General features: G+C 34.9%; 1 protein-coding gene across 1 annotated transcript; it reads right to left on the bottom strand.

Annotated features, from left to right (window-relative positions):
• Positions 1 to 357: 357 nt before the first annotated feature.
• On the bottom strand, positions 358 to 9,452 carry LOC126817613 (opine dehydrogenase). Its single transcript, XM_050544706.2, has 3 exons — positions 9,296 to 9,452; positions 2,968 to 3,179; positions 358 to 2,862 (listed from the first exon to the last, which is right to left on the bottom strand). Exons 2-3 carry the CDS (start codon positions 3,163 to 3,165, stop codon positions 1,849 to 1,851), a joined length of 1,212 nt encoding a protein of 403 aa, XP_050400663.1. The 5' UTR covers positions 3,166 to 3,179; positions 9,296 to 9,452; the 3' UTR covers positions 358 to 1,848.
• Between the last annotated feature and the right edge of the window lie 520 nt (positions 9,453 to 9,972).

Below are 9,972 nucleotides of genomic sequence, written 5' to 3'. Positions count from 1 at the left end.
TCATCCTGTTGTTGGAGTCCAAATACACACCAGGATTTTTTACTTTATCACAGAACGCAATCTGTACTTCACCAACTTGAAGATCTGATCAGTTGTACTGGGAGCTCGCATCAGGGGTCATGCAAGCGACTTTTGACCCTATGACGTCAGACATTTGATTAAACACTCAGCGTTGACGTTTCTAGTAGGATACCCACAGTTCCGTGCATTGCACGCCAAGAACTCCCTGCAACAGACCGTTTCATTAGCTAATCCCTCACATCAACCAGAACGCGGGTTATATAACAACTCTTCCAGATCCTAGTGTAGTAAAGACAAGGAAAACGAAATTTTGAACTATAAAAAAAAGAAACGAAAAAGGATCTGTGGTTTAATCAGATTGGAATTTCATGCAGATCAAATGATAACTGTTAAAGCGTACGCAAGATACCACAACGTGAAGCAAGGACTATAGGCCACCATTGTAATCAATTTACGTAAATATCACAATTCAATCGTAAAATTGTTCAATTTTATCCGGAGCCGCGGTGGTTCACTGAGTAGATCTCTGGGTCGCTAGCTATGGATTCCCGGATTCTATCCCGGTTTTGGCCGAGAAAGTTCCCCGTGATTCGCCGTCGTGGTTTTCCCGTGTCAATAGTGCAAGATGAAGGTCGTGACAAGGAACGGCCTCTAGTCATTCTGGTTGGACGAAAAAGCCGAGCTCCCGTGCACCTTAAAGAACCCTTGACAGTTGGAATGCGATATAAGAGTAGGCCATAACGTCGATGACAGGGAAAAAATATGTCCGTAGCACACTGCATGACGTATGCCGTCTTCATTAGCCCGGACGGAACAGAAAAGTAGGACATTATACCCCGTTTCATTTTAATTTGATCTATATTTAATTTTGATGTATTCAAAATAGCACCTAAAATTCAAGATGGTAGAGAGATTAAATAATAAATATTTTCTCTTTTAAACAACAGACCTATGGTGTATGTCGGTTTAGTGCAGAAAAATAAGACGGTCAACCTCTCTTCACCCTACATGGGTCAAAATTAAATTAACAATTTTGACATGGTAATACTTTTACAACATTTCATTGTTCTGGAAGACAAGGGATAAACTATTTTCTTGTGAACTGTTTGAATGTGTTAGGTATTTCAAATTATAGACTAAAACTGCTACAATTGGCCCATAATTAAATAAACAAGTTACTGTCTTGTAAATAAACGTTACCCACCGAGTTTGACTTTGTTACCTAAGCGTCTGCATTGTTCACAAACTAAGTAAAGCTAGCGCTCGTCACTTCGTCGTCTTTCAGTTATAATACGTAATGGAGGCCCCCTTAAAATTCCCTAGAAGTATCTCAAAAGATACAATGCTTTTGGTAGCATACACACATTGTCGTGATAGTTTGAATATGATTTCCAATCCATGATTTTGTATTAAAGATCGCATCTTTAGATTAAATATATCTTTAACGAAAACACGGGGAAATGAAAGAAGTAACACAACAAACATTTTAAATAACTCTGTTTTGTATTATTGAGAAATGTAAAGTTATGATTGAACAATTGAATAATGTAAAATAATCTTAAAGGTTTGAGCGTCCTAAGGCTATGAGATAAAACTTAAAAAGATACATATATATATATCAAGAAAGCAGTTGTAAATACATGTTCATGTTTTGTAAATTGAACTTCTAGGCAGTTCATCTTAAGATGAACAGTAACGTGGTACCTCGTTTGGACAATGTGAAAAAAATACCATTAGTAATAGATGTAACTGGAACCATACATTAATTAAAAACATTGATTGAATTCTTAATTAGATTAAGGCGGTTAATCACCAGTTTGAGCACAATTATTGCAAAAGAATATCGAAATCGTCTAAGGTTTTATAACCATAGCGTTGTGGTGCTCTTGAAGTGGCCACATCCTTTCCACACAGTTTATCACCAACAATGTATTCCTTGCCGATCATTTTTTGCGACCAAGCCAGAACTTTGTCTGTAACAGGAGTGGCCACACCAGCAATCTCGCTGATTCCTTTCAAAACAACAAGTCCAAACGGAACATCTTCTGTCATATATCTGTAAGTGAAATCGGGAAGGAACTTGCCATCTGGGGTCTCCTTCATTGGGTGAAGGAGTCCGTTGTATGCTGAATTAGTCTGTAGTGCTGTCAGAAGACTGCTTTTATCCTTTATCTCATCTTTATAGATCAACTTAAACCAATCAAAAAGATGCCCAACTTCGTCAAGATTAATTTCTGGCTTCTTTCGGGAAATTTCTCTAGCTGTAGCAATAAGTTCATCACTCATTCCAGACATTAATTCAGCAGCTTCTGCATTAAGACCCTGGTAAAACAATGGCTTACTGTCCAATGGCTGACCATCCCATTCGTACCATGTTCCGTACATTATAGGTGGATGCATGATGGATTTAGTGTTCAGAGTTGGTTCAAGGAAGTTGTGATATATTTGAGCTACTGGGCGGGGACCAAGAAGATACTGAACTGGTTTCAGGGGATCGGGACCCACATTACTTTTGCCTTTGATGACGACGCAGCCTAGAAAATCTTTGGTGCTCAAGACAGTAACAGCTCTGCCGAACTCACTTATTCTAGCAGCCCATGGCAGACCCTCAAATGCGACGACACAGCATTCTGGCGCGGTATCTTTTAAGATACTAAAGCACTGAAACTCAAAGCCAGGTTGACCAGGCATACCAACGATAGTGGTATTTGCTTTAAGATATGGTTTGATAGCTTGGAAATAGGACTCATGGGCGAAGGCGGGGACGGCAAAAATGATTACACTGGCTCCTGGAACAGCTAGACTGGCATCATTGGTGATGATGTTGGGTTTTCCACGAACCTGCAAAAGAAACCAGAAATGGAATCGAATGAATGAATAATATGGATTATGACTATTTTGGGGTTAAGTTTACGACCTTCGAGAATCATTTTTAATAATACGTACCTCGTCATGGGTGCCATCAGGGTGATTAACGGTAAGTACTAATGGATCAGCTCCTAGTGTTTTCGTCCATCTTTCTGCTTCATCGGAAAATACATCAAGGACTCGGATATCAACATTTTCACGAGAGGATGCAAGACCTGTCATTACATGTGCAGCGTTGCCTCCTCCACATATTACAGCAGTGAGTGTTTCAGACATGGTCTTTTGTTTTGCTGAAAATATATAATATTTTATCAACGAGTTTCTTCTCTTTTTATAACATGTTCTTCAATATCGAACCAATTCCCGACCACCATCAACATTCTGGCAAACTGATATTTTAGTTCTCTGTAAAATTAAATTACCAGTACCTCACATTATCTAGTCTCTCGGGAAGTTTTATAAATACATAGAAGGAGGTTTAGTAATCTAGAAATGTTAAACAATGTGGCCTACTAATCACTGACAAGTGCGTTCTTTGTGGTCATTATTGCCAAAAGTATTGAAGAAGTGAGAAACAATGAACGAGATGTAATAAATATGCATATTCTACACATCATATCCAAAAATTGAAATGATTTCATGAAAAAATTGATAAAACAATGGGTAAGTGAAATTGAGAAAAAAAGGTTCTTGTCAGTGATTAGTAGGGCCTTTTTTTTTATCGAAATTTAGTATATCGACTTCTGTAAGTGTAATCCACGTCAAGTAGTCATCAGTGTCCTGTACAAGGTATGGTATGCTTACTCTTGCCCTTATTCTTTCGTACCACTACCAGTTTTCGAATGCACACGAAATTCAGATTTGTGATATGTATACTTAGTGAAAATCTGACCGAAAGTACATAAAAACCTGAAGAGATCACTATTTCTATGAATAGCCTACCGTACACGATTTGCAAGAACGTTTAATATGTCGGATCATAAATGAATATAACTGCAGTATTTGATAAATACACGTCGCCTAATTGCGATTTCCAATAGATAGCAACGCAAAGCGTAGAGTACGCCCACACAGCAGCTTTGTCCTAACTGCAGCTTATTGGAAATGAAAATTTGGATGTTGAGGAAATCTAATATCTCATGACCCCTATGCTTCCCACCGAAAACTATAGTCTCTGTCGTGTTCACAAGATTTCCGGCAAAATAGAGGACAACTCCGGAACCGAAAACCATGGTACACTGAATATTGATAGGGTTTATTCTCTCATGACCACAACACCAAAGTTGAAAAGAATCCGTCGAAAAAATGTAGCCTATATCGCGTTCACAAGGTTTTCGGCAAAGGGGGTGGGGGATAACTCCGGAAGGAAAAGTCGCAGAACGCCGACTATCGATCGGGTTTGTCCTCTCATGACCACAGTACTTACACCAATTTGAAAAGAATCCGAAAAAAACTACAGCTTCTATCGCGTTCACAAGCCAAATTAATTACCTTACCATGTTTAAAATGAGGTCTTTGATTTAATATTACTCTTTATTCTTGATAGTTTTTAGATATTTTACGCGTTTCATATAGCATAAATGGGAATTGTAATAGCATATTCTGCATTAGGCATCGATTTGGTTTCCTCGATAAACTTAAAACAACGCTTGCCTAGAACGTCAACTTAAGATTATCTAACATTATTGAATTCTAGTCATTGTCATTAGTTCTTCTACGTGCTCTCTTGGATCAACGCCATTTACATGCAGTAAATGTAGATACCATACACACATACCTTGGAGTTAAAGAAACCGACACATAAATATTTTAGTGATTCAGACGGGTTAATTCCGTAAGGAAGAGTCATAGAACCATTTTCCTAATCGTGTACAACTTTAAAGCTATGTTGTACTTTATCGCTGAAATACTAATTCTCATTTTTCATGTCTCCAATTTTGAAACTATTCCCATTGTCTGGTTAGCCACATCTACATTCTTAAACATTATGTAAGAGCTAAATCTGCCAATTGCGGGTCTTTTTTTAGGCCTCAAATGCTATTTAAATTATTAATTAGACATTAATTAACTTATCCAGACTATAATCAACACTCGATGTCAACGCTAGCCTGCGATGTTTACTGGATTAGAATCCCATTTGCTGCCCCACTTTCATTCTTGATTTAATCATGAACTGGATAATCGAGACTATGATGATCGAGGATAGGCCGAAAATTCAATCGTTAAAATCTCGGTTCAGAGTGGATCAATTTGACTGAAATTTTCAGCAAATTCCTTTTACATTATCTAGTTTTTAACTATTATAGTGAGAACTGTCAGCTCTTTATCTAATCTCCTATAATGTATCTTTAGCTAAGTTATAGTGGAAAAATGGTTGCCGCCATTACCAAATCACGAACAGTAGAATTCATTCAATGAGTTACGCAACCCCGTAAAGCAAATCTAGCGATCACTTACGAACGGCTAGATATTTTCAGTTGAAACCTCCAAACAACCCATTTGGTCTATGTCTTCAATCGTTGCGTTTAATTTGTGGGCCTTGCTCTTTAAAACCATCCTGATAAACTCTGGCAGTTTGGTTTTATCCCTTCTAAGGAAGCATTGGACTGTTCTTAAATGTCTGAACGACTAATTCTGTTACTTCCCCAAGCACTAGGGTATGATATATATGAGGGGTATAAACGTTTTTGTTATTTTAAGTTGATAATTAATCCGGAAACAAACCAAATAATCAATAGTAGTGCTCTTTTACGTATATTATGGTGTCTGTGTTGGCATATAATCGCAGACTAGTATGCTTATTGTTTTGTACATGTACTTTGTAATTGGATAAGTCTGCACATTTTCAGAATTTTGTATCAAAAACATAGACTGTTTAGGTTTTTTTTATTAGAAACCATAAATTACCCGTGTTCTAGATTTCCGGTATACATACATGTAGTAACAAATGTAAAGTATATCTACATCAACCATGCCATAAAACACTTAAAGATACATTATGGGAGATTAAATAAAGAGCTGGCAGTTCTCACTATAATAGTTAAAAACTAGATAATGTAAAGGGAATTTGCTGAAAATTGAACTTTCGGTCTAGCCTCGCTCATCATTACTAAAGTCGGTACGATAAAATAACATAGTCTCGATTATCCATTTCATGATCAAATCATGAATGAAAGCTGAGCAGCAAATCGGATCCTAATCCAGTAAATATCGCAGGCTAGCTATGACACCGAGAGTTGATTATGGTCTGGATAAGTTAATTAATGTCTTATTAATAATTTAGATAACATTTCGGGCCTAAAAAATACCTTCAATAGGAAGATTTAGCTCTTGCATAATGTATGTTTAAAGGTGAAGTCCCTGATTTCACAATACATCGTAAATAAATATAAGTGGAATTTTGTAAATCAAAGCCAAATTGTAACGATATAGACTATTAACCCTGCCTGAAAATTTCAAAATAAAATGTTGTGCCGTTCAGAAATGGTGACTGGCTTTGCTTAATGGAGTTCCGTAACTATTTTTTTAAGGAATTTCATTCTTCAATTGTATGGGTGACTTGATAATCGCGTCCATAATTTGAAACTATAAATTCGGCAAGTATATATGAATATCCCAGGACTTGCACAGCGCGGAATTTGCGGACTTCTAGCAAACCCCACGCGAAAACTAAAAGTTTGTATTTCTTTGACAGGTCTAACATAGTTTTAAATAGTTGCGCAGATTAGTAATAAGAGTCTTTCACTCCGAATTAACCGGCTTTATTGACTAAAATATGTCTGGGACTGCTCCTTTAAATTATTCGCTCATCGCTGTGAAGATTTTCTAGTCTTGCCAGAAACAATCATACCCAAATTAACCATCCACAACATACTAGTATGCCATACATAAGATAGCATGAAACATTTGTAATTGTCATTAAGGGTTTTTGTGTATGTCTAGGTCGATCATTTCTTGAGATTTTGCATTCAAAGCACATCGTAGTCTACTACAAGGCAGCTTTTCTTAATGATAACCATGTTAAGTTGGGAAATATTATCTCTAACGTATTATCTAGAATAGCATTATCCAGTGAGTTGCGTGGATTTTAATAATTGGCATATATTTTAAAATATGTATTATTATGCAATTATTGTAATAATTCAAAAATGTTCACTCTTGGTAATAAATCTTCGTATAATTGACAACCACAAGGAGAAGTGTTTAGGTAATGAATATAATATGACCCTGCGTTTCGTCAGCATTTACTTTGTTGTCTAACTGACAACTGACTCTTACGCGAGGTTGTCAATGTTCCCCAGTGGTGTTTATGTACTAGACTAGATCTAAAGGGTTTTTTTTAAAAAAAAAAAAAAATTTTTTTATTTTAATAGACGCCAGTAGAGTTTCTCAAACTTTCATGGTCCATCGTTGTATTTGTAGACGTAAAAGAACTCTTGAAGGGATCCAGACAAATTTTCGCCCATAACACAAGGTCTTTAAGATCCTGGTTTGTGCAGGAAAGTAAGATCGCCAAAAGCTCGCTAAATAAAACGACTTTTATTTGCAAAATCTTGAGAGTTTTTAAATACATGTATTTGGAAAAGTCGAATTACAGCGACATATTTATTATATTCACCTGATGTTAAAGATGATTTGTATGTATCTTGTTAGGATAAGTATAATTACTTTAACACAGAGAATAACGCATCAAGGCCGTTTTCGTTTTACAAAGCTTGTCAAGGTCATGTAGAAATGAGAGGTCACAGATAGGACAATACTGTTATGAATATAAATTGCACGCGATAATTTTAAATTATTGGCACAATTAACAATAATAACAATCATGTATATTTAGTAAAGAAAATACAGAAGTAACAACTTTTGATTTACAATAATGCCAGACATCTTGAAGGTATGCCATCAGTTTTATTTTATATGAACCAGCATCATTTTGTTGATAAATAGATGTTTTACAATCAGTTACAAGAACGACTAAAATTAGACTAACCGCAAAAGATTTGATGAAATGTGTCGCTTACGAGCTAAATATTTTTTTTTCTTTTTTTTTGTAATTTAGCAATCAAATCCTTGGAAATTAAAATAGCATTCCAGTTGACGAGGATGAACAATTTTTATATAAATTGAAGGCAAGTGCGAGTCCTGGTTAAAAATAAACAAAATGTAAATAATTTGATGAAAATATTTATTCTAAGGGCCAATATATATATATATATATATATATATATATAATAAAAGGTTATAGTTAAAGCTACTCTTAAGTGTTAGATATTCGAAATAAAGATGTTTTAGGGAAAAAAACTAGGTTTTTGCGAGTACTTTCCGCTTTATTAAGCTTCTTCAGGCAAATTTTACCAATTCCAACAATTGATGTGACGTAATAACGTCATGGTTACAACAATGAACTAGATGGTAAATCTATAATTAATAATAATCTCCATATTCTTAAAAATAGCCCGATTATGGATGATATATTAAATAAGGCAAAAATAATAAATAGTTTAAAGCAACCTCAAAGCCTGGCTAAATTACTAATCTCATCAAAATTCGAATCAACTAAAATCATACCCACAGTTAACAAGTCTTAGTGTAATGAATCCAAATGTAAAACGTGTTCAATCATAATTGAAGGTTCATCCATAAATATCACGGACAATTTTACATTTCATGTAAAACAACCAATGTCTTGTAAATCCGATTACATTATATATGTAATAATTTGTCCGGGCTGTAAGGGTAGATATATCGGAAAGACCATAAATATGCTTAGATTAAGAATGAACCTCCATCGACAACATATTCTTAATCCGCTATACAGGATGATACCCCTGAGCCGACACCTCGATGTTTGTGGCAAATGCAATTTTAATGTCTTTCCGTTATATCAATTAAACAGCAAAAACAACGATCTATTAGAAGCAAAGGAATCATATTTTATTGAAAAATTCAAACCATTGCTTAATTCAAGGTGTTGATTTTTGTTATATTAACATTGTAGTTGTGTAAAATATAAATGTTTAATTAATAATTTTGTTAATGATACATAATGTATGCAATATTATCTTATCGTGCTTATTATAGCCATTATAGTTCATTGTTGTAACCATGACGTTATTACGTCACATCAATTATTGGAATTGGTAAAATTTGCCTGAAGAAGCTTAATAAAGCGGAAAGTACTCGCAAAAACCTAGTTTTTTTCCCTAAAACACCTTTATTTCGAATATATAGTATATATAGATATATATGTATATCTATATATTAATTTATCAGTCTGATCTTTTGAAACTAAAGTTCAAATCTTAACATTAATCTTTTGATAGCCTTAAATACTACATGTATATTGTATTTATAACAAACATCAGTAAGCAAGTTTTAAAATTAAAATGATAAGAGATTGGCTTACCTTGCTTGTTAGTATTGTGATATGCGACCAGGTAGACTTTAAATAAGCAAATGTGAGTCTTTACATCAGCTGATTTAGTGGCGTCTTACAATCTTTGTGGCAGACATCCAAACTTTTAAGCGTGAACAATATGAAGAGAATAAAGTAACAACTGTTATGTCATAGTTGATACTGTGCTGTTATCGTACTTATTATAACATTAATATTCGATCTGGATGGGGTAGAATTCACCTGGTAATGCTTCCGTTAAAGTGGCATTATGGGAGATTAGATAAAGAGCTGGCAGTTCTCACAATAATAGTTAAAAACTAGATAATGTAAAGGGAATTTGCTGAAAATTTCAGTCAAATTGATCCACTCTGAACCTAGATTTTAGCTTTTGGATTTTAGACCTAGCCTCGATCATCATTACTAAAGTCGGTACGATAAAAAACATAGTCTCTATTATCCATTTTTAGATTAAATCATCAATGAGCGTTGAGCAGCAAATCCGATTCAAATCCAGTAAATACCACAAGCTAGCGATAACACCGAAAGTTGATTATGGTCTGGATGGGTTAATAAATATCTAATTAATAATTTAGATAACACTTCAGGCCCAAAGAAAGACCTGCCAAAGGCAGATTTAGCATTGCATATTGTATGTTTAATATGCTTGCTTTAATGCATGCAACTTC

This window comes from Patella vulgata, chromosome 4 (genome assembly GCF_932274485.2).
Source record: "Patella vulgata chromosome 4, xgPatVulg1.2, whole genome shotgun sequence".
In the NCBI taxonomy this organism is placed as follows: domain Eukaryota; kingdom Metazoa; phylum Mollusca; class Gastropoda; family Patellidae; genus Patella; species Patella vulgata.
This window is presented reverse-complemented; position numbering and strand designations above follow the sequence as displayed.